The sequence below is a fragment of the Wasmannia auropunctata genome, unplaced genomic scaffold (assembly GCF_000956235.1).
Source record: "Wasmannia auropunctata unplaced genomic scaffold, wasmannia.A_1.0 LD335974.1, whole genome shotgun sequence".
Lineage (NCBI taxonomy): Eukaryota > Metazoa > Arthropoda > Insecta > Hymenoptera > Formicidae > Wasmannia > Wasmannia auropunctata.
The window spans coordinates 345,829-371,349 of NW_012026916.1; the positions used below are offsets into that span (position 1 = coordinate 345,829).

At 44.7% G+C, this 25,521-nt stretch overlaps 3 protein-coding genes across 5 annotated transcripts; 1 reads left to right on the plus strand and 2 right to left on the minus strand.

Annotated features, from left to right (window-relative positions):
- Positions 1-317: 317 nt before the first annotated feature.
- On the plus strand, positions 318-5,720 carry LOC105454835 (DNA damage-binding protein 1). The gene is made up of 5 exons (XM_011697738.1): positions 318-478; positions 559-707; positions 1,101-3,826; positions 4,148-4,544; positions 5,159-5,720. The coding sequence occupies exons 1-5, from the start codon at positions 409-411 to the stop codon at positions 5,240-5,242; spliced, it is 3,426 nt and encodes a 1,141-aa protein (XP_011696040.1). The 5' UTR covers positions 318-408; the 3' UTR covers positions 5,243-5,720.
- On the minus strand, positions 5,479-6,396 carry LOC105454834 (ADP-ribosylation factor-like protein 16). The gene is made up of 2 exons (XM_011697737.1): positions 6,174-6,396; positions 5,479-6,073 (listed from the first exon to the last, which is right to left on the minus strand). The coding sequence occupies exons 1-2, from the start codon at positions 6,378-6,380 to the stop codon at positions 5,753-5,755; spliced, it is 528 nt and encodes a 175-aa protein (XP_011696039.1). The 5' UTR covers positions 6,381-6,396; the 3' UTR covers positions 5,479-5,752.
- Positions 6,397-7,058: 662 nt separating this feature from the next.
- On the minus strand, positions 7,059-21,285 carry LOC105454836. 3 transcript variants are annotated; one of them, XM_011697741.1, is made up of 8 exons: positions 18,372-21,285; positions 10,006-18,125; positions 9,707-9,916; positions 9,505-9,624; positions 9,004-9,261; positions 8,803-8,919; positions 8,630-8,701; positions 7,059-8,405 (listed from the first exon to the last, which is right to left on the minus strand). In XM_011697741.1, exons 1-8 carry the CDS (start codon positions 21,283-21,285, stop codon positions 8,334-8,336), a joined length of 11,883 nt encoding a protein of 3,960 aa, XP_011696043.1. In that variant the 3' UTR covers positions 7,059-8,333. The 3 variants fall into 3 exon arrangements, with proteins under 3 accessions (XP_011696043.1, XP_011696042.1, XP_011696041.1); XM_011697740.1 differs by having other exon boundaries at positions 18,234-21,285; XM_011697739.1 differs by having other exon boundaries at positions 10,006-21,285.
- Positions 21,286-25,521: the final 4,236 nt, after the last annotated feature.

Sequence of the window (25,521 nt, forward strand, 5' to 3'; positions counted from 1 at the left end):
TAATTGACCAATCACAGTCGATTATTCTTCTCATATTCGAATGTGATTGGTCAATTTTTTACGGCTTACGACTTACTACTCTCATTGTAGATGGACCTTTAAGCCGTAAGAAATGGATCAATCGCAGTTGAATTTAAAGAGAATAATCGATTATGATTAGTTAATTTCCTACGGCTTAAGGCTTACTACATCTATTGTGTTTCGGGACTAATGCAAAAGTCTGTGCTCCCGGCTTTATGTATATACTCTGCGTGCGTTGTAAAGGGACCTAATGTGCCTGAAGTGTGACCAACTTTATGGCGCGATAAATTGAAAAACACAAAGCAGTGGAGCGGAGTAGCGGAGTGCTCCGGGCTCGAGATCCGTGGTTGTGTTGAAAAGTGTTTATCAGCTGCCAGGTAATATATTATGAAAGCGATGTCCCATCATTACGTGGTGACGGCACATAAACCAACGGCTGTCACTGCCTGCGTGACCGGTGAGTGTTTAATTTCACGAATTCGCGGTGGCGAGAGTACGCGCGTCGCGCTGTATAATTGCTTTTGCGCTTTCCCGAAGGTAATTTCACGTCGCCTACGGATTTGAATCTGATATTGGCCAAGAATGTACGTTTGGAGATATACCTCGTGACACCGGAGGGCCTACGGCCCCTGAAGGAGGTCGGGATCTACGGCAAAATAGCCGTCATAAAGTTCTTCAGACCGCCGGTAAGGTTATCTCCACTCTTAACGTCTGTTTCTTCAGAGTTTACACTTGTATGACTGGCAATATTTTCTTCGCTATTCGTTAATAAATCTTAAAGAAAAATATTATTACAGCGTTTAGCGACTTGCTTGAATTAAACTTTTGATATACATATACATATTTTTATTACATATTGTTATAATATGCATGTAAGACGTTGTTAAATGTTATGCTAAGTAGGTATTTCTTTAAGAGAAGCCATTGCTAATGTATTATTGGTCAAGATATTGTAAAATCTGTGAAAACTTATATAAATACTGCATATGCTAAAGCATTATATTGAGGATTATACTGAATATAGATTTAACTGAGATTAAATTGCGCAGCAATATTTACACAATTTTTCTTTTCGACAGCATGAGAAAAAGGACCTTCTGTTTTTGTTAACAACACGTTACAATGCCATGATCTTGGAATGTATTGGCGAAGGGGAGGATATTGAGATTATAACAAAAGCTCACGGGAACGTGGCGGATCGTATCGGGAAGGCTTCCGAGACCGGAATTAAAGCTGTTATTGATCCAAAGGCACGAGTGATCGGTCTTAGATTGTACGATGGCCTCTTCAAAATTATACCCTTGGACAAAGATAATCCGGAATTGAAGGCGTCTTCGATTCGCATGGACGAACAGCAAGTGCAGGATGTTAATTTTCTCCACGGATGCGCCAATCCCACCTTAATTCTCATTCATCAAGACATCAATGGCAGACACGTAAAGACACACGAGATTAACTTGAGAGACAAGGAATTTGCCAAGATACCATGGAGGCAGGATAATGTAGAGCGCGAGGCCATGATGGTCATTCCTGTACCTTCTCCCATTTGTGGCGCGATCATAATAGGACAGGAGAGTATTCTGTATCACGACGGTACCACGTATGTTGCGGTGGTGCCGCCAATTATAAAGCAGAGCACTATCACTTGCTACGCCAAAGTGGATAATCAGGGACTGAGGTACCTACTGGGGGACATGGCTGGTCATTTGTTTATGTTATTTTTGGAGCAGGAAAAGAAGCCCGATGGGACGCAAGTGGTGAAGGACCTGAAGGTCGAGTTGCTGGGCGAAATTAGTATTCCAGAGTGTATAACTTATTTGGACAATGGCGTGATATATGTCGGTAGTCGTCTAGGTGATTCTCAGTTGATCAAATTAATTACAAAGGCGGATGAGAATGGATCCTATTGCGTACCTATGGAGACATTCACCAATTTAGCGCCCATCGTCGATATGGCCGTGGTAGACCTGGAGAGACAGGGCCAAGGGCAGATGGTCACGTGCTCGGGTGCCTTCAAGGAGGGCTCCCTTAGGATTATTAGGAACGGTATAGGCATACAAGAGCACGCGAGTATCGATCTACCGGGGATTAAAGGCATGTGGGCTCTAAAGGTTGGCGGTTCAAATTTCGACAACACGTTGGTACTGTCGTTTGTCGGGCAGACCAGGATCCTGACTTTAAACGGCGAGGAGGTCGAGGAAACGGATATCCCGGGTTTCGTTGCGGACGAGCAAACGTTCCATACGGGCAACGTCACCGACGACCTGTTCATCCAAATAACCTCGACCTCTGTCAGATTGATTTCGTTCGAGAGCAAGATAGTCATCTCCGAGTGGGAGCCGCAAAACAAAAGGACTATCAGCGTGGTAGCCTGTAACGGAATGCAGGTCCTTTGCGCGACGGGAAATGATCTGTTTTACATAGAGATCTCGTGCAATCAGATTGTATCCAAGGGATTCGTTACCCTGCAACACGAAGTGGCGTGTCTGGACATCTCTCCCCTGGACGGCGTCAACGAGGCCAAGATCGTCGCCGTTGGGCTTTGGACGGACATATCCGTTCGTATCTTGACTCTACCCAATCTGGAGGAGATTCAAAAGGAGCTTCTCGGGGGCGAAATTATACCCAGGTCGATTCTAATGACCTGCTTCGAGAGTAACACATACTTGCTTTGTGCGCTAGGTGACGGCAGCATGTATTACTTTATTCTAAATCAACAGAGCGGCTTGCTTACGGACAAAAAGAAGGTCACCTTAGGCACGCAACCCACTGTTCTCAGGACCTTCCGATCGCTCTCCACGACGAATGTGTTCGCGTGCTCGGATAGGCCCACGGTTATCTATTCCTCTAACCACAAGCTTGTATTCAGCAATGTCAATCTCAAAGAGGTGAATCACATGTGCTCGTTGAATGCAGAATCTTATCCCGATAGTCTGGCACTGGCAACCGACAGCACCGTTACCATTGGTACGATCGACGAGATCCAGAAGCTGCACATAAGAACGGTCCCGCTCGGGGAGTCGCCAAGGAGGATCGCTTATCAGGAGAGCTCGCAGACCTTTGGCGTGATCACGATGCGCGTCGACGTACAGGAGAGCAGCGGGGTGAGCATCGTCAGGCATTCCGCGTCCACCCAAGCGGCGTCCACGTCCAGCAGCAGCCACGTCGCCTCGCACAACAAACCCAGCGGGCACACGGCCAGTGAGATCGGCCAGGAGATCGAAGTGCACAATCTTCTGATCATCGATCAGCATACATTCGAGGTTCTACACGCGCACACGCTGATGTCCACCGAATATGCGCTATCGTTGATCTCGACAAGATTGGGCGAGGATCCGACCTCTTACTTCGTGGTCGGGACCGCGTTTATAAATCCCGACGAGACTGAGCCCAAGATGGGCAGGATACTGCTGTATCATTGGAGCGAGGGCAAATTTACGCAGGTCGCGGAAAAGGAGATCAAGGGTTCATGTTATTCCCTAGTCGAATTCAACGGGAAACTTTTGGCTAGTATTAACAGTACCGTGAGATTGTTCGAGTGGACCGCGGAGAAGGAGCTCAGATTGGAGTGTAGCCACTTTAATAATATTATAGCACTTTACTTGAAAACTAAAGGTGACTTTGTCCTGGTGGGAGATCTGATGAGGTCCCTCACGTTGCTTCAATACAAGACTATGGAGGGCAGCTTTGAAGAAATAGCTAGAGATTATAATCCCAATTGGATGACTGCCATTGAGATATTGGACGATGATACTTTTCTGGGCGCTGAAAATTGCTTCAATCTTTTTGTATGTCAAAAAGACAGGTATGTTTTCAATAACGTTTGTATACGTTTTTATCAGATTTGTTTATTTTTTTATCCTATTGAAATATGATTTCCTCGAAATGAGCTTGTCGTCGTCATCTCGTACTTTTTCACGTTTACAAATTTTAATTTTTTAATCCTCTTTTAAAACCTCTATTAAACCGAGACATGTATAAAATCGAGAGGTCAGGATCAAACCTGAGATCCGTCAACTACGAGTCTATTGTTTTTATCGCCGAGTCACGCGTCATTCCTATTAGTACATTTTTTAACAAGGTAATTTTAAATGTCGACATTTTTTGACAGTATTTTTCTTTTTAGCGCTGCAACGTCCGAAGATGAGAGGCAACAGATGCAGGAAGTAGGTCAATTTCATTTAGGTGACATGGTCAACGTTTTCCGACATGGCTCGTTGGTGATGCAGAACTTGGGAGAGTCAAGTACGCCGACCTTGGGCTGCGTATTATTCGGCACCGTAAGCGGCGCGATCGGTCTGGTGACGCAAATACCATTTACGTTTTATGAATTCCTGCGCAACATGGAGAACAGACTGAACAGCGTGATAAAAAGCGTGGGCAAAATAGAGCATAACTTCTGGAGAAGTTTTAATACAGAATTGAAGATTGAGCAGTGCGAGGGATTCATAGACGGCGACCTGATAGAAAGTTTCCTCGACTTGGACCACGACAAAATGGGAGAGGTCGCAATGGGTCTTATGGTAATTTGATCACGCATCCACTTATCCGGAAATAGTCACCAGGGATGATTTTTTACACTCGAGCAGCAAGAAAATCAAGCTCAGTTATAATAGTCTTCTTTGTACTAATCGAAAATCTACCTATTTTTTTTATTTTTTTTTTTAGAAAATATGAGTAAATCTACATATACACGTTATGATCTCACTTAGTAAATCATAATAGAAGAATCAATAATATAAAATATGTAATTAATAACAATGTTTAATTAAGAGTGTAAAAATTTTCTTTGGTGATCGTTTACTCAAAAAAAACTAGACTCTTTCCGAGTATCAGTACAGTCGTGGACATGTCGGTTGCGATATTTTTTTTTTCATAGGTTTTTAGTATATATTCAATATATATAATATATATTTTATAAACAATTAATATTTTGCAAATGCGAACCACGATGGTGTACTATCTTTAGTCTAGAGACAGTACACCAATCGTGGTTCGCATTTGCAAAATATTTGTGCGTTTCGAAATTTATTAAAAAAGAAGTGTCGCAACCCGATATATCCACGACTGTTACATATACACATGAGACTAGAGAATTAATTTTCCTAAATCCCTTAATACACTATTTTGTCCGCAGATCGATGATGGCAGCGGCATGAAGAAGGAAGCGACGGTAGACGATCTTGTAAAAATAGTGGAGGATCTTACAAGGATACATTAAATGTTATATATAAGTAAACAATATTTTAAATTCATGGAATGTATCTGTAAGAATATTAGAAGAGATATACATAAAAAAGAAATTCACACAAGCGGCGATTTAAGCGGGGGGGGGGGGAGGGGAGGCCGCAAATGTTTATACGGTCACCTTTGTTATCACTATAATGCACGAAGAAAGAAACGACATAAATTCTCTCTCACCTTCCGGCTCCTTTCTTCTATCTACAAAATTGTTTCTTTTTTTTTTTTTTTTAGCACTAGGATTGTGTGAAAACTATTTACACGCGTTTGCTGCGCGTTAACGTCTGTTGCAATATATTTTTTTTTATAGAATCAACCGTATGACCGTAGAAGTAATATATACGACAACATTCGTTAAATGAATTATTTTCAAAGAACGATCGAAGATTTGTAGAGTAATACCTTTGTATCTTTGTAAGATCGAGTGTAAATAAAAAAAATGATGCATTTTGAGGTAACGTTCTTTCTCGTCGCGCGACAATCGTCGCGCCTATTTATTAGCCTTGAGCGTGGCCCGCAGCGTTTCCGGATCGAACAGCCAGCTGCGTAAGCTCTCTATCCCCTGGCCCGTCATACCGCTGGTTTCCAGCACGGTGATCTTCTGCTTCACCTCCTTTTGCAGACGCGCGTATTGTAGCATCAATAGAGCCTCGTTTCTCATCTGACGATACGAAACGTCCATCTTGTTTAGGATGAGCGCGATTTTCACGTTCTGTAATCTCGGTTCCACGAGGAAAGAGTACAGCAGCACGCCCGCGGCGCTTATTTGGCAAAGATTACTGGTATCCACCACGTAGATGATTTTATGGATCTGATGAATCAGTGATGAAGAAAAAAACAAAATAAATGCAATACGCGCGCTTCGAATGTATCGTGCGTTTATTAAAATGCGATCTTTTTTTATACAGTACCTTATCAAAATAATGCTTCCATATCGGTGCCATATTACCGCCAATTTCCTTAATCACCATATCGAATTCGCCAGTATCATTTTTCACAGTATATATATTTATTCCGTTGGTAGGCACAGTATGAGTCGCATCGTCGATTTCGTCTCCTTGGAGACTTTTCATTAGGAGAGTTTTACCTGATTTGAATGGTCCGAGGCAAAGACACATTTCTTTTTGTATTTAAAATTTTATTAATTGCTGCGAACTTTATGCGTTTGTGAATCGTCCAGTTGATAGACGTCTGCAGTTCTTTGAGACTTACTCAGCGGACTGATATTGATTTAACAGATTTGCCGCTAGAACGATATATCTCTACCGAGGATCGAATCAAGGCGTATAGTTGCAACTCGTTATAAATTCAACAATTAAAAATGTTTTAATTACGATATTCTATTCAAATTTTCAATTTAATTGGTCAAACACAGTAAAACTTCTCTAATATAATCTTGGAACTCTATCAAATCTATCTATACACATTAATTACATCGTTTTTAAATTTTAGATATTCTTTCTCTATTTTAATCAATATTGCAATCAGACACCTTAATTGAAAATACAATTCTATCATAGCCTATGACTTTAGGAAAATAGCACAATATAAAATAATTTCTATGTGTATGTATGTATGCGTAGTGAGTGAATGAGTATGAATGTGTAAGTTATAAATTAACTATATCTACATTTACAATGTAAATGTATATATACCATATAAACTTTTCTAAATACGAAAAATAAATTAATACTCTTACAACTTTATACTTCTATTGCAAGAGTTTTGCTTAACGCAATTAAAAATTTATCTTTTTTATTTACTTTAAAAGTAAAAAAAAAACTATATTTCTCTACATTGATCCTATTCGAGAACTTTGCACAATAGAGAATTAATGATGTCAAATTATTTTAAGTATTGGCAGTAACTCCCTAATACAAGTACAATTCATCAGCTTTTGTGAACAAATGACACGTACGATTTTTATAACTACATATAGTAAATATTGCATACATAAATATACATACGTTAAGAATTACACATATAATAATAAATATAGTAATTGTGTGTTTATAAGTGAAATGTAAACGTATCAGCCTATCATAAGTTTAGAATTTTATTAAATGTAACATTTCCTCTTATTTGCCACTTTTTTTTACACAAACACATTATTCGTACTTTGATTAATTCCACATGTTCTAAATTAAATTATAAATGGCTTGTTATATTTTGGTACAATTCCTTATTTACATTCGCTAATGTCTATTGCAATAGAATAGAAGTTAAAGGATAGTAAAGTGTATTTGTTTTCATTTGTAAAATACATGACACACAAACATCAAACGTAGCATGTTGTGAATATAAACAAGATCTTTTTAAAGGATATTTCTTAAGGAACAAGCAACAAAATAACAAACCTTTGTGAAATACCAACAAGGAACAAAAGTGTTGCTTAATAAAGAGTTTATAAAAGCCGTTGAATGCCCATGTATTCTCACCTACGTGTATACCTAGTTTCAACTTTTAAACAGCCCATTAAAACGTTGACATGTGCCGACATAAAATTTGTTTTTTAATATGTATATTAAATGTCACACACTTTCGGATGATATTGCAAGTATGAATCTTTTCGTGTGTACAAAGCAGACGCGCGGGCACACCCACACACATACATACACATACATACAATAATTTCACATTATTGCATTAGTTCAGTCTAAAATCTTTACAAATGTACACTTTACATATTATAGATATGTATCGCATCATCTTTTATATAATAATTTTGGCGCCAGTACTTTCTCACTATAAATAGTTTCACATACTGTCATACACAGCACTGCAATTATAAACATTTTATTTATCATTTTTGCGCTTTATCATATATTTATCAAATATATAATATAAATAAAGCATTTTTTTAATCAGAAATGTAATGACAATGCTATTTATAGTGAAAAAGTTAAAAAATATAGTTCTATACTATAAAGTCATAATTTCGGTGTTTCATAAGTTTTTTTGCATTACACATTTATGTAGTATTACTCGATCGCTAAGTTGTTATCCGATCGTTTTCCCAATTAATTATTTTTAAAATAGAGAATTCCTGAGCACATGCTATACATTGTTGTTTAAAGTAAGGCACGCACTTGAGTGGGCATTTGCCACAAATGCAAACGTTTGTCTTTACTTCCCGCTATAATCTGAAAGATAATGAAATTTATCAGTTTATATTATTGGCATTAAAGTTTTATATTTTTTACTTTTACTAAAAACTCAATAAAATTATAAATAAAGAAAATACTTCTTGAGACGTTATAAAAAAAAAAAAAAAAAATGTAATTCAAAGAAAAATAATACAAAAATTTAGGGTAAGTTATTGATAAATTGTTAACAAAATATATAAATTTGCATGTTTTATACATACCTTGTTATTTACAACCTCTACACTTAATAGCATATTCCCTGGCCCACGTATGTTACATACTAATTTGTGAGTCTGCAAAGAGATTTGAATTGAATTGAATATGAATAATGCAAACACATGTTGTAACAAACTGATTATATGACTCAAAATACACAGGGATGCAACACACTCACGTTTATATCAAAAACGTAAATATTGCCGTCGTAACAGCCTGCGAAGAGCAGTTGCTTATGAAGCCGCATACACACAATACCGACACCAGCATCATATTGAATCGCTTGTTCACCCGTCTGCAATTGTATTTTAAGAATAATGATATATACAATTTAATTATTGTTTAAAAGAATTCAGAAAAACTATATTTTGTCACTTGCCGTGAAATCGAAAACGTTTATGGACGTGCTGCTTGTACCACAATAGATCAAATTATCATGGCGCAGTAAACTGTAGACGGTATGACTCTTCTGGCCGCTGATCGTACGGAGGAACAAACCAGTCAGAGCGTCCCGTATACTTATCGGTTGGTTTCGAGATGCTATAATGAGAATTCTTCGTGGGCCTTCGTTCGTCGCTTTAAGCGCAAGTACAGACTTCTCCGAGAATGGAATACTTTCTTCTTTAATAGCACCAGCCTGTAAATAAATTTATACTCGTATGTATAAAATAATATTTAATATATAAATATAAGCTGACATTTTTTCTCATATACTACATAATAAAACTATTTCTCTTTTTCTCTTTTAATATACATGTATATACATATTACTTTTCATATATAAATAAAATTATCTCTTTCTTTTTCTTAACACAAATTTCTGTAGGTATCCATATTTACGAATATATAAATCATGTAGCTTGAAAAAAAAAAGATTTACCTCGATATGAAAACGCGAAACATGTCCAGATTTAGTTCCAATAAAAATCATTCCCCATGCTTGATCCATACACTGTATCGGACTTTTTATTTGCGCCGGGTTTCCTATCAACGCACCAGTCTGCATAACAGTTTTTTTGAATTAGTTTTTTCAATAAAATTATTCAGTATCTAAACTACTTAGAGATTATAAAAAGTCTTACCATTATATCATAACAACGCAAAGTGCCATCTAAGGAACCAGAATACACAAGATTTTTGTCAACTCCTGCGACAACAGCCGGCTTACAGATATACAAACACGTAACCGCGGATTTATGACCTTTATAAATATTCAATATCCCATTGGACTTCTGACTATATCTGTATATTTTGCTGTCTTCGCTTGCTGCCAGGAAAGAATTCTCAAAAATCTGAAAGAGAGAAAAAAAAAGGATGTAAATTATATTTAACTCTTAAACAGTACAAATAATCAAATTGATCTCTTATCGAGTCTTTTTACCTTGATGTCTAAAATAGGGCCTTTATGGACTGTGTACTGCATTCTCGATTCATCCTGGTCGATTTCCACTGCATGCGAAACAGATTCCTGAACGAGATCCTTGTCATTGCTTTCCTTAATTAGCTTCTCCTGCAAGATTTCGATCTCGAGTCGAAATCTTTCCTTGTCGCAGGACTGGTCCGAGGCACAGAAATCTTTATCCGTAGCTGCGGTGGGAATCATTGCCGCATCTTGATCGCATGTACGCTGCACACACGACGAGTCGCTCGACGGGTGGGGATTATCGGCGGCGATTATTCCAAATCTGTCCAGAGTTTTGGGATCGATGTACTTGAGTAGAGCGGGTTTACAGTCGGTCAATCTCACTTTGCAGTTTTTTATTTGCCATTCCGTGCGCTCTTGCTTCCTCTTTCTCGTGGCCCTGTTCCTCGGCACGACTGCGGATTCCGTGATCGTTTCGAGATGCTTGGCCGAATCTTCGCTCCTCGTTTCGGATTCAGCACCAGCTTTCCGGCTGCTCGCCGGATTTGGCACTTTCTGCGAGACGCGATTTCTCCTCGGGACGTTGTTTGCGACAGGTCTCTCGTCGCGACTCTTTGTCGAGGGGGATTTGCTTCTGCTCCGCGTTGTTAAATCTTTCTCGAGAGGAGTACACGGTTCTCGTTGTTCGCTGTTGCTCGAATTACCATCGACTTCATTTGTCCTGCCGGGCTTGATATTCTCATTGGAGTTTCTCGTGCTTCTCCGAACCGGCGCCAAGCTGTTTGCGTGCTTGCGACGAAGCTTCCTGCTCGGTTCACCGCTTCCCTTTGCTTTGTTGAAAGCCGAGAAGGCGGACGTCGACGTGCGTTCCAGACTGAACTTTTGCTCAACGGACACGTTGGATTCCTCTGATCTTTCGCTCATTAGATCAGCTGGCACGCTGGAATTGCTGTTGCTCTGTTCATTATGATCCAGAATTCTCTCAAATTCGTGCGACTTGTTGTCGGGATTATTTTTCTCTTCCTCTCTGGCGGCTGCCGCATTCTCCGCGCTTTGGCAATCTTGTTTCGAAGCAATAATCACGTCATTCGAGAGCTGCTCGGATTCGACATCCGACTTTTTACTCTGCTTCGTATCGGTCTTCTCTACCGTGGAATTCGAGACACTTGATTCACGCTCCGTATGTATTATTACTGCTTTACCGTTGGAAGAAACGCTATCACCCGACTCCTCGTTCTCCGTGGAGTATCCGGACTTGGCGGTGCGGACCGATTGCGGCGCGGATGGTGCATTGGTGCTCGCGCTGTCGACCGTCTCCTCTCTCTCGTTCGCGTCCACCGTGGGTTTGTCCTTCGTTTCGTCTTTCCCCTCCTCGTCCTTCTTGTCCTCCACCACGACGTTCTCGTCCTTGACTTGCGAGGTACTCTGCGACGAACTCTTGTCCTTCTCCTCCACTTTCTCAGAGTCGGCCGAGAATACATTTGTTGTGGAATCGACCAGGCCGGTACCTACCGCGACAGCACCGTCCTCCTCCGGCTCTTTCAATTTCTGCAACAGTCCCAGGCTGAAATCATCTTTTATCAAAGTCTTGGGCACGGATACTTTAATGTCGAAATTGCGCGACGTAACACTACTGCAATCCTTCGAACGATCGCGCTCGCAGAAGTCCGTTTCCATTAGGGTCTCCTCGGGGGTGATGCTGCTGTCAGGCTCTACGTTACGTTCCTCGTAGAAAGGAACCTTGTCCTGGCTGACGGCCTTAAAAACGTGATTCGATCCATCGGTGCCTGGCACGTCGTTGCTGTCCTGCTCAACCGGCGCGACCTCCTCTTCCACGGTCTCTTCCGGTCGACAAGGCCAGTCCGAGTTGGCGTTCGCTTCAGCGTCAACGTAAAATTGATGCTTCTCGGGCTGCGGCACAGGCGAGGCGTTGGACGACGTCGCCGGGACATCGTCGGTAGCTCGTACCTCTGATTCGTAAGGATTGTCGTCCACTCTGTTCTCCACCACGGCGTTTATCACGTCGTCGATGTTCTTCAGGACGTTCGGATCAACGACGAGATCCGTGTCTTCCTTCCTCTGGCTGCTGAGCGTGTCAAGCAGATCTCGCTTTTGCCGCAGCTTCTTGATGTACAGCTTCGACAGGGGCAGCTCCTCCTCCTCTATCGTCAGATTGTTAACCGTCTTCAGGAAGTTGTCCAGCTGCTGCTGCTTCTTCTTGCGCACGATCGCTTTCTTTCGCGACTTGGCCAGCTCCTTCTTGAGCGTCTCGTCCAGCAACACGAGACCCGTCGCTCTCCTGCCCTCCGCGTGCATCTCCGCAGCGACGGTGTTTTGCACCACGTCGGACTGCCACGTGCTGTCGTCGGAATATATAGACGAAGGATTCGGCGTGTCGCGCACTGGCCTGCTCGACGGCCGATGATAATTCGGCCTCGTCACTTCGCTCGGCGGTAGAATGTCATTTTCCTTAACAGCATCAAAATGTTCGACACGCTCGGTCTCGCCCTCGGCTGCAATGTCCTGCCGCTCTCCTCCCTCGTCCGCACTTTTATCCGCGGCGCTTTTATCCGGACAGACCGTCGCGGGTCTCGAATCGATGTCACAACAAGCTGACCTCCCCGTAGCTTCCTCCTCTCGCGCTTCGTCCGTCGTCACGGCGTTCGATTCGGGTTTCTGAACGATCTCTTCAGACGCGATCACGGCAGACAAATCATTCTCTACTCTTTTACTTACGGAAGTCGAGGTCTGCTGTTCCGTCGTCTCATCAGGGTCCTCCTCCTCCTCCTCCTCTTTCTCGGCTTCCTCCCGTCTGAACGTCTGTTCCAGTCGCGGCTTCTTCTTCCACTTGATCACCGGCATTTTTGTCCTCTGCGTGTAACCCTCGTTATCCTCCGGGGACGTTCTCTTTCTCTCCTTAATCGGCGACGGCTTCGACGAGGGCGCACGTTTGACACGGTTCACTTCACTGATGTTCTGCAACGTCAACGTTGACGGCTGTGTTTCGAACTGATTGAGATCACGATCGTCTTCTCTCGTCATTGGCACGTCGCTGGAAATCGTCGTGTAATTTTCAATCGACGGGACATTGCCACGTAATAATTCGTGCAGCTTCAGCTTCTCCGTCGCGAGCTTGTGCATCTCGAGATCAATTTCCAGCATTCTAGCCAGGATGGCCTCTCTCGTGGCCATTTCGGCGACCTTCCCGGATCGCCTCAGCCTCTTCAGCCTCTTCACCAGGCTGCCCTCCCTCGGCGAGTCCTTGGGCTGACGTTTCAGCCGCCGTTTGTCAGCTTTCAACTTGTGCAAAATCGTGCCGTTGTACTTCCTCTGTCCGTCGTGAACTCTCTCCCTCATTCGCTCCGGGGAATTTCCCCGACCCCGTTTTTCCAACAGCCTGTCCAATTCCTTCATTTTTCGCAACTCCACGACCGGCGTGCGTTGCACGCCGGTACGTAGAAGTTTCTCGAAGTTTTGCGCAGGCGCCGTGGGCGATCCCTCCGCGCGGTCAGCAGCAGCACCAATGGCTTTGCGAGCCGCCTCGGAACACGTGCCGTTCCGCGTCGTCGACACTCTGTTTACATTTTTTTCGAAATCCCGCGCGGCGGCCGTGTTGTCGTGAGCCTCGAGCGGGCGCGTTTTTTTGTTATTGTTTTGCTGCTGCGCGTTCACGCGCCAGGCCGCCGATGCTTGGTAATTCGGGTCCGCCGCCTCGTTCTGCCGCAGCGCTTTGTCCGATGTTCCAGCAAGCGCCACTTCCTTGGTTGCCGTCGGCACGTCACTCGGGGACTTCAGAAAGAGACTCGTCGTCGCGGCCTCCTTCAGGGCGGCCTTCGTCGGGACGTTCAGCGTCCTCGGCGTGTCGGCGGCGGCCGACGGAGTCCGTCCGTCCAGCGACGTTCCCGCGAGCAGCAGATCGTTGTCCGCCGACGAGACGTTCAGGTCGAACTTGCACTCCTCCACCGGCCTCGCCGCCGGCATCTCGTCGCTCAGCAAATCCGCGCAGGGCACGACCATCATCGTCGCCGTCGTCTCCGGCGGCGTGACCGCGGGCGTGATGTCGTACCGCGGGCTTTGCCGGTCGACGGAGAAATGATGCCCCCCGCACTCGTCGTCCTCCTCCTCCTCCTCTTTGTTGTCGAACGCGGAGGTGCCCCGCAGGCGATCGTCCAAGTAAAATATGTCGTCCAGATGATGCTCGTCGGAATCGAAGCCCGGCAGCTTGTCGCACGGCGCCTTCTCCTCCCCCGTGCCCGACGTGGCCGACATCTCCAGATACATGTGGCCGTCGAGATGCTCCGCGATTCCCTGGCTGCCGTCCGGCGCCAGCCTCAACGCGTCGTCCGAGATCGTCGCCTCCAGCGCGTCCGACAGGCTCGGATCGGTCGCGGTCTTGAGCTTGCTCGTCAGATCCCTCGAGCGCGCCTCGCCCGGGATAATCTCCTCCTCGCCAATGAACATGGCCTCCTTCATCGCTAATCCGGCGCACGACGACGCGTATCCCTCCTTGTTTATCCGCAACGTCTGCCTCTCCGTCTCGCTACCGTCCGCGATGTTTATATCGTTCGCCTCGTCGTGTAACATGGTCGTGGCTATCTCTACGCCCGAGGATTTTCTTACGTGCCCTTCTCCACTTTCGTCTGCCGCCGTCAAATCGCGGGATTTATCGCTCCTCTCGCTCGCCGCGCATTCCTTATCTGAAGCAAGCAAAGTGTCAAAAGCGATATTAAAATTCTCATTGACGACGGCCGCGTCGTCGTTGGCGTAATCGGTACCGGGTTCCTGCAGCGTCTCGTAATCCTCCCGTAATCGCCCCTCGACGATCGTCGACTTCACGCCCTCGCGGCGGTCGGTGGCGCGCGTTACGTAATTCACGTCGAGTGACAATTTCGGCTGCTCAAAGTCCACCATGGTCTCCTGAAGGAAGCCCTTGAACGGACTGCCGACGCTGTCGCTGGGCGAGATATCGCTGTTCTCGGTACCTCGCTGCTCCCCCCGCGGGTCCTCGCACGAAACCGACGACTGCAGCCCAGCGGTTTTCCTAGCCGGAGATCCCTCGCTCGCATCGTCCGCGGCATCTAATCTCACATTGCTCTCGTTAGGATTATTAATTTCGATATTGCTACTCAATAACACCTGATTTTCCTTACTTCGCCCGTCGACGCTGTCCGCGCGAGAGGACGTTGCGTCCAATTCGGGAATACTGCTTACGTCACGATTAATTGCGCTCACCGATAAATCTCGACCGTTTGATTTTCTAATTTGACCCTGATCCGCGTAATTCAACGAGGGCTCCGTCCCTCTCGCCGCGGCGGACGGTTGCGTCTCGGTCTTCGACGCGGGGAAATCCTTGTTTATCCTTTCGACATTTTCATTTTCAGAATCTTTCGAAGCAGCTACGGAAGCTGCCTGTACGGCGAGTTCAGAAGAAGCGCTCTGACCTTTCTTATCTGCAACCTCGACTCTTCTCGCTGTGCCCTTTGCGCATTTTGCGCCACGAGTCCCTTCATTTCGCGTCTTGGAAGAACGTTCGGGCGCATCGATATTACCCGCAGCCTTTTCAGCGTTTCCCCGGCCGCAAATTTCCAAGTTTGCGGAACGTTCCTTCGCCTTAACAGTATCATGCGGTAACTCATCATTATCAGCGTTTCCGGCGGGAATTGTCGGTTCCGCTTTGCCATTCGCCTTACTTTCGCGAGAGCTTATCAATTGTACTCGTTCTATTTTCGTTTTCTCCGCGTCGTTGACGTTGTTCGCCTTCTTTCCTTGAACCGGCGTCTCTTCCGTGGGGAAGTATACCTTTGTCGAGACTAGATTAACGGACGACTTGGACGTCGCCGTGGATTTCTTCTTCGCCTTTTGCACCTTCGTCATTTCCTTTTTCAGCTTCAACTCTTTACCGCCTTCCGATCGAATGTTCTTAAATCGCTTAGCGTCAGACGGAGCGTCGCTTTGTAATTTCTTACTCGCCGCACCCTGATTATTGACTTCCGCGCGTTTCTTGGATTTTGGCGCCGCAATTTTTTTAGACGCTGCTACAACAACGTTGGACAATACACTGATGCTGTTAGCGGCGAGCGATACTTTATCTCTCGATTTATCTTGATTAATATTTTTAACGGCGCTATCGCTGCCGATGCGATTTGAATTTTCCTCGGGACGCCTCGACGCCAATTCCGCGACCGCGGATCCCCTCGTCTCCCGCTTTTCCTTCTGCCGAGCATTCCTCTCCGACGTTGCCTGCGCGATGTCGCTCCTACTACTCGTCACGCATGAATTCGCGGCTAATTTTGCTAATCGCGGATCCTGAATGGAGCCGGTGTAAGTGGGTATCAACGTAGTGGATTTGCTCGCTACGGGAATCTCTGGCTCTGTGCTTTTCGGCGCGAGTGAATTTTGCGCCGACGTCTGTCTGGCGGGATTCTCCGCGGGATTCCGCTTCGATTCCGACTTCTCATTCATGCGACGTCGTGACATAGTGCGCTCGTAGTACGTCTTTATGTCAATCTTTTTGCTGGCTCCCGGCTTCTGCGCCACGGCACTCGCAGGCGTGACATTTGACGCCGGCGATGCTGACGTGGCGGTCATCTTCGCTGACGCTCTTGACGTATCATTATTACTAGTGGCTGAGATTTCATTATTACCGTCTTGCACTTTGGCAGACGATTCGGCAAAAGTGCACGCTGTCGCATCCGATTGTTGCAATGTTGCATTGTTATTATCAGTTTCGCTGCACGACACGTGCACGGTGTTATTGTTTTGATTCGTAAAACTGTCGATCGCCGAAGACGGATGAGCCTTGTCCTGGCCGCAGCTCCCGACGTCGTCGGCCGTTTGGCAGGGCTTATCTAAATCCTCCGCGAAGCTCGCCGGATTAAGCGTTAAACTCCAATTCTCCGGTATGTAGGTGAATACATTCAGAGGGACTCTGTTGTCGTTCATATCGGACGTTTCCGGCATCTGCTTCAGCTGCGCCTTTGTCTTCAGCTGCGTCGGGGAAACTGTCGGCAGTCTGTCTTCGGCATGCGGCTGCGCGGCGGCATTGACAGCCGCAATCGGGATCTCCTGCGCCAAAGGAGATTCCAGCCTGGTCTGCGATGCGGCGAGCAGATACGCCGTCTCATTTTCCATAAAACTCGAAGCGTTCGCAAACTCTGCGTCTGCGGAATTCTCCTCCTGGCTGATGTCCACCTCCTCTTTGACAATCACCTCCTGCGCGACCTGATTTTCCAGGATTTCCTTCTTAATTTCATTCTCCGTCAGCAATCTATCGGTCACTTCGTTATCGTTATCCTTCTCCGAGGAGGAATCGGAGGATCTCGTCGCTTTCTTACTTTGCTTCCTCCTTTTCTTGTGTGCTCTTTTCGGCCTTTTCTTCAAGTTTTTACGATTTTTCAACGATCTTCTCGATTTACGCTCTCGCTCGATCTCGGCATTCACCTCATCTCTTATCGCTTCATTCAACGTCATTTTCTTCGCCACCTTCTCATTCTCCTTTATCACTCTTAGTAACTTTATGACATCACTGCTATTGCTGCTGCTACTGCTAGTGCTGCTGCTAGTGCTGCTGCTGCTGCTGCTGCTGCTACTACTATTACTTTCGTTGTTGACAACGGATTCTAGATGTTCTGTCTGATAGATGGTACTATGTCTTCTATCGTCGCTGTGTCGTCTAGACTTTTTATGCTTATCCTTTTCCAAGGATCTGTGCCTCGTATTTGGCGGATGCCTCGAAGATTCGGACGAATGGCGACGTCGCGGGCAAATTTTTCTACCGCGTCCTCTTTTATTATTAACAGCGCCAATCCTTTTTGTACTAATAACAGAGGGTGCCGAATTTGTTTGCGAGTTCACTTGCGAATTCGCTTGCATTCCGTATCTCGCCTCCCATTCTTCTTTGGTAAGATTTCTGTACGCGTATGGATCCTCCCGTTCCTTCCTCGTCCATCTATCTATATAGTTCTCGTCCCAGTACGAACTTGTCTCCAGGCCGCGTGCTCCGTCATCTTCCAAGAGTGCCTCTTGCTCCATGCTCCTCGTAATCGCGCCGATGTCAAATTTCTTTGCATTTTGATGTCCCATACTGCTACGCTTACGCTCTTTTACTGCCGCCGGGGTTTGAATTTTCTTCGTTACTTCTGAAAATATATTATCCAAATCATGTTGCAGAGTCGACAAGCTGTTAATATTAGAAACATTAGCTACAATAGTGTTAGAGGTATCATCTTTCGAATTAAGATCATTACTTTTAATGTTATATGCCTGTACATGCTTATTACATCCCGCTCTTGTCATACGGCCTTTGTTTCTTACACATTCCTGACTAATATCATTCAACATTGTCAGTTTATCTGCGCATTCTGTAGTTATGGGACTGAACATACGATTGGCATCTTCCAAGTAACCGTATTGGCTGCTCGAAGCTGCTGCGGACTCGGCGTGAATATCCGGCTGCACGTCCAACTGTAAGACTTCATTCAAATGATGAATGAACTCCGTAGGCAAATCGGTGACGGACACAACAGCGTCGGTGTCCAACATCGCATTCAGCTGCTTCATAAATTCCTGCTGATCGTACAGCTTCATCTTTTCGTCCTGCGCGTGTCTCATCTCCAAGGACAGCGCAGGCTTCTTCTCCTTAACTAGACGCTTCATTATAATATCAAACTTCCGAAGACTAGTATTGTTCACCATGTTGCAGATATCGTTTCTACTCATCTTCAAGAATCGGCTGATGATTCTATTCTTCCACTCCACGTTACAATTCTCGCTCTTATCTACTCCACGATTCCTCGAATTTTGCACGTTGACCTTCGAATAAAGCGAAACGTGAGAATGTTGAGATTTCTCCATATGGATATCCTTTTGCGACTTTTTGTGAGGCAACGTAGTAGCCTGGTTTGTAGTCGACTCGAATAATATTGTTCTTTCAGGGTGATTTTCATGTCTCCTTAAATTCTTTTCCTCCTCTTTACTGTACCTTAACGTACTTTCAAAATTCTTCTTCTTAGTTATCGAAGGTACTGCATGAGACTGTTCCGATTCCATAGATTGTTTCTTTTCTGGCTCTATAAATTGTGTCATGCCATTTTTTTTCTCGTCATTTTCTTTCCACGCTGTCTTAGTTTTTACCGTACTCACTACTTTTGTTTTATTATTCAAGTTAAATACTACTTTAGGTCGCTCTTGCTCGCTGAACAAGATGTCCTTGGAGCTCACATTTGCATCTTGTGTCGTATCTTCGGATGACGGATGGTCCGCTTTACCTTGTTCCTCAGGTACTATTTTTCTCTTGCTACACGTGTCATCTCCTTTTATCCTTTTCAGCTTACCAGTTTTAACTTTTGGCTTTCCCGGAGGCAGGGCTATGAATTCTACGCCGCCGCTAACAGGATTAGTTGAGGTACCGCTTTTCGAAAGAGTTTTGGAACTTGATTGGGACTTCTTGTCCGTCTTCCCTGCTATATTTGTCATTTCTTTTGCAAATTTCATAGCCTCCTGCATGTCATCCAAACCGTCGTCTTTGTTCGCGCTGCAATGCAAATCAGAGGGCGAAGACACGCAAGCGTTACGAGACGGCGCATGCATTTGAGCAGGCAACGTTGACGGAACGTGTGTACTGATGTCAGAGTGACCGCTCGGCAACATAGGAAATATGGCGGGAAAACTTACCGAATCGATATGAGGCGGCAGAAAGACATTACCTTGGCTGGGTATTTCTAATGGCAATTGCTGGGGCATAAATCCTCCGTGCGCACTCAAGCCCGTATGAACCTCTATATTATTATAGGCGGCAGGTATCGGATTTTGAGCGTTACTCCATGCAGGATTTGCGTCCTCGTGGAGCATCTTCGATCCGAGTAAACACTTGACATTTGGCGGTGGTTCTGTAGGATCGAATAACGGCGGCAAATCAGGTATCGAATACGGTGGCAGAATACATGGCTGATCTTGCTTCAGCAGTATCGGTGGTGGGGTACTGGGATCAAAATCAATGGGCAACTCCTGCTCGCTGGGCGGTGACAACCTCGGTGGACCGCTATGCAAGGAATTGTCCATCATTCTTGGCAACTGATTACCTAACGCAACATTATTTACTGCTGTGTCAATTACTGCCGGTTGCGCTAACGTGCAATTGTTACTATTTGAATTTTCTGCATGAACATTGAAATCTAAGACACTTTCGTGAACGTCTAAATTCGTGAAAACCTCATTTCCTGGCGACATATTCTTCTGCAAAACATCCTGATCCGCTAAATCGGAACTAATTGGAAATGATGTAGCTTGTAAATTCAGCGTTTCGGACTCATTCTCTTCTCTCGCAGCATCCGTGGAGTACACTTCGATTCCTCGTGAAGCATCCTGCTGCTGATCATTTTGATCTTCCGAAATACTAGCCAAAGGTGTATCGTACTGATACTGGACGTCCGAGTCTAACTTATCCTCAATATTTTCATCTCCGTGTAAATGTGATTGTTCCAGATCAGGAGGATCGTCCGCTGACTCGCGAAACTCCTCCCAATTGTTCACTGCCACACATTCATTACCATCCGGTGTATCCTCTAGATTTGTCACTTGATCGCTAGGTATCGCTAGATGGGCTCCATCTTCATTTTCATCTAATACTACATCGCTATTTGCATTACTCGATACGTAAAATACACTTGCAGGGTATTGCGTGTTATCGGAATTTATTTTTCCAATATCCTTAAGATCATTGTACGTCAGACTGAGCTCAGATGATTTGTATCCGACCACAGGGATACGTCTCTCCTCCTCCGTATTACTCTCAACAGCGATGGACGGCGGGTCCTCGCTCCAAATATCTATCATCTCGTCGCTACTGAAAGAGGAGAGCTTCTGCTTCAGACGATCCGCCGTCTCGGTTATCTTCTGCTGCCGCTCCTCCTCGGAGCCGAGCAGCGGAAGCTGCGGCGCGGCTTCACTCTGATTGATCTCCGTCTGGAAGCTGTAAAACGGCGGCAACGCAGTGGCGGCGGCGAAGTCCTCCTCGCAATCCGGAGGTACGGGCAGTCTGTTGGGCGCGGGGAATCGAACGTCGTAATTGCAGAATCTCTTCCGTCTGCCGTCCGGCCGGAACTGCGGGGTGCCACGCAGCGGGTGGGGCTGGAAAAACATGTTGTTCGGCTGCCAGGGCACGCCGAACGGCGGTCCCCGCGGCGGGCCCGCATGTCGGAAGGGCGGGCGCGGAAACCGGGGCCTGCCGAAGCGACGCGCGGCGCGCGTCCCCCGCGGTCCGTAGCCGCTCCCACGGTTGCCGAAGTTGCTGTAACTCATTCCACCCTCTTACTATCTAATCGCAGACTCGAATGTCACAGTGAGTTCGCGCGAATATTAAGCTATGAGCACCGCACAATCTTTGGTATAAACTCAACATGCTGCTGCAGCAGCAGCAGCAGCGCGCATCTCTTCATCGGGACGCACGCTTATTGCACTGACTCCAACTCCTGTAGATCTCTCAGCTCCACGCGCGACCTCGTGTCTCTCAGCGTGGCGCCAAGTTCGGGACGCCAAGAATCATCGTCGCCACAACGTGTCCCTCCCCCCCCCAGCTGGCGCGCGCGCGCGCGCTCGTCCCGGACGACGTAGATGGTCCGACCGACACACAGTCCACCTAACCTCTCAACGCCTGCCGAAGACCTGCTTACACCGGCGTGGCTGCAAAGAAAAAAAAAGACACAATTAGACCGACGGGGAACACCGTCGTGGCCGTGACAACGCCCGCCGACGCGTTTCGCCTGTTACGTGACGTGCAAAGCAAACCCGCGGGAGGACTCACGCGTTCGCGTCAAACGATCAGATGTTTCGCGCTCCTCCACCGCTGTGACTGTAATGTGTTGCTTCTCGGATACCTACTCCTCTCCTTCCCACTCTCTCTCTCTCGCTCCCTTGCGCCGCGCGAGCTCGCCCACGACGGTGTTATTTCCGTCGCGTGGCGACGTCCGCGGCGGGCGGGATCCACGCGACTCGACGAACGCGCCTTCCTCGACGGGCGCTTGCGGATGAGCTCGGTGGTCGTCTCGCTCCTCGCTGCGTTGTTTACACGGACGACACCCCCGCCGCGCGGTTCACGCACCGATCGCCCACACGGAACGCACCACCGAAAGTCCGACACGCAGCGAGAGGAGAGACTGCGAGAGACAACCGTCGTGTCCCCGTCGTCGTTGGACTCGTTGGACAACGTCGTAGTCGTACTGCGCGTACACACATGCGCGTGCCGCGTGTTGCTGTTGCGCGCCGCGATGCCGATATCGTACGTGTGGTGGTCAACTGCTCTGGCCCGATAGGCTCGCCATGCGACTTGCATTACGCATGCATGCATCGATGCATGGCACGCAGCAGGCAGGAGAGGAGGCGGGCGGGCGGGCGGAGGAAAGACGGAAAAAAAAATTAAACGGGTTACCCTTAATTTAATGCGCGATCGGTGTCGTCGCGCGCATAAAATACACACCTCGCGCAATTATGCAAAATCGGGGTCGGGAACGCCGCGGCGCGGGCTCGTCGCGGTCTCGATCACCCGCGCGTCGGTCGGCGCGAGCCGAGTGAGTGAAACCTCGTACGCGCGTTTCGCGCTTTCACGGGATATCACTAATGCATATATATATATATATATATATATAAGTTCTATATAGTTTTGTACTTTCGTGCGGCGGGGACGGCGCCGCTTATCTGTGTTCGACAAGAAAAAAGACAGGCACATATATTTTTCCTCGTGTCTTTTCTCAATTATTTCGCGTGCTGTCTCCTCTCGCCCTCTCTCTCCTTTCTTTTCGCATTGTCGCGCGGTAAACTCCTTATAAATGTGCGCATACACAATCGACTTCCTTCATTTCAAGTCAGCTGTTTTACTTTAAATTAACATTCCCCGCCGCCCTCTGCCGCCAGTCTGCCGACAGTAGTACGCGCCGCTCTCCCGCCTCCCGCGAGCACGTGACCGTGAGAAGGAGCGAGAGAGCGAAGGACGGGATGCGCGAAGCCTTTTAAATTTGCATCGATGCACCGCAGGGGCGAGGGGAGGGGCGGCAGGCCGAGGGGAAACTCTTAAACTGAAATAAAGGAAATGCTCGCGAGGTCTCGGTGAGACTTTAAAATAGAGATAATCGCGACTCCCGCTGCACGAGCCGCCTGTCGCAGGAACGCCACACGTGATGCGAGAACACGATTAATCCGGGATTACGTATAGTAGTTGATCCATATATCCGATAAAACGAAATGTCGCAATAATTTTCTGATTTCAATCCAACCCTTTTGTTTCGCTTTTGTTATTTCAACGATCGAAAGATTGTTGCGGATTCCGCATATTCGTAAGCGTTTGCATTGATCGAGCACGATGATAATACAATTTATCGGACAGTTTACATCAGTTCGGGTACTCTTAATGCCATTCTGACATTCCTGCAGAGATAAACAGCATTAAGAGAGAAAAAAAAGAGGATTACTCCTGCTGCAATTCATCACAATTTTATTGTGTAAAATGTACATTAATTCCGTTACGGAAATTGCTGCATACAATTACCGCATAAAATCGTTAGTTAAAGTTGAAGAGTCGATACAAGAGCGTGGTGGAATTCGTGCTGAGAAAATTAATGTTTCGCGTCAAAAAATTATTAATGCCGTAAATACTTAAATGAAACGTACAGAACTCAACTTTCGTGTATTTTACATCTTTCGCATTGAAATTATATACGAGAAGTATCGAATAAAGTTGGAATAAATAATTGTTGTTTAACAAACCGAGCTGGAGTTATTATACAATACGGAGTTAATTACATGATAAAGATATAATCGGATAAATATATTTTAGTCTTGCAGCTTTCTGTAGAAAACAAAAAATATATATTAGTATATATAATATATATCGATTTTCTTTCTTCCCCTTTCATTTTATATTAACCCTAAGTACATATGATTTTCCAGTTTTTTAGGCGTTTTACACACAATGGATTGTTTTAGTCGGTTGAGTAAATTTTTCGTCACTTTTAAGTATACAAAAATTATTAAGTGATTCTAACATATATATTTTGACGTCTTTAATAAACATTTGGAAGATTGTGTATTAAAAAAAAAGGAATATAAATGTCATAATTAATTACGGCTGCCACGAATGACCCAGTCGCATATACTAAGGGTTAATATAGACTCGCTGATTGTAAGATATATGTCTTATAAAATATAAAAAAAATATTAAAACAATTCTTTTGCCGAAAGGAGAACGAGTAATTATTTTTTTTATTTTTTTCAAAAAGAGGCTAGATATTCGATAGAATTAGACAAGAATAAAAACAGAGTACCCAAATTCCTTAATCACACCGAGCTGTTTTTGTACAAAGTTAAAGTTTATACGTATATCTATATTTACGTAAAGATATTGTGAACGTTTGCATATATTTGCACGGAATAATATATGGTGGCTTAGTCATTGTTTTAAATTTATAATGAAATCATTCAAGAATTTAGAGAAAATAAGACGTATGTATATATAAGAATTGTTTCAATATTTTTTATAATCCTTACGCGTTCATTAATCTGTCGCTTTGCCAATCAAACGCAATGTAACCAGATATTTCGCAAAATTTTTGACATTAACAGCAATTTCTCTTTTAAAAAGTTAAATAATAGTACAATAGTAGTAGCGATATAGCAATATTAATGAAAATGTTTAATTAAGTACATTTAAATACAATCAGTAAAAGCATTTTTGCGTATAATATAATAAATGAACTTTATATATATATATATATATATATATATATATATATTCATATCTTGTGTATACATATTAAATATATGTATTCAATTAATATATTATATTAATAATATAGCGATATAACATGATATATATTCAGAATAATTTTAAATGACTTCGGAACACATTTTATATGCTTAACAATTTATATACAATACATACAACAGAGCTTCCCTGGTCTATCTTATTATAAATTAGTGGAAAAATAATGCTGCTTTGGCCATGATTTGCGCATCAGTAATTATCAACTACATCTTCGTTGCTACCTACACTCTTTAATGTGTTTCACGGTAGTCTTCAAAATAGTCGAAAAATCCTAGTTATACACAGAGTTATATACACCAAATTAGACTTGCCATATTACTGTGCAATTATATCGTACAATATTATTCATGTCCCCTCAAGACAATTCAATATATAACTCTCAATGTAACTTTTAATCAACTTGTGCAATAATTTAATTCATTCTTGTTATGAGTCTAACATCTGACTTTGAACATTACCTAATTGTCATTAACGACATACATATATCGATTGCGTTTGACAAAATACTTGTGACGAGAATTAGCTGATATCTGATCACCGAGTGAATTAAGATGGTTAAGATTTACAAAGAGAGAGAGAGAGAGAGCGCAAATTTGGGATCATCACGAATTTGAAGATTTTTATATAATACAATATTCTCAGAGAGAAGAATACTTGAGAGTAAAGGGCTAGAACGCAACACTCGACTATTTCCCAGAAAAATTGATTTAGAAAATATGGCA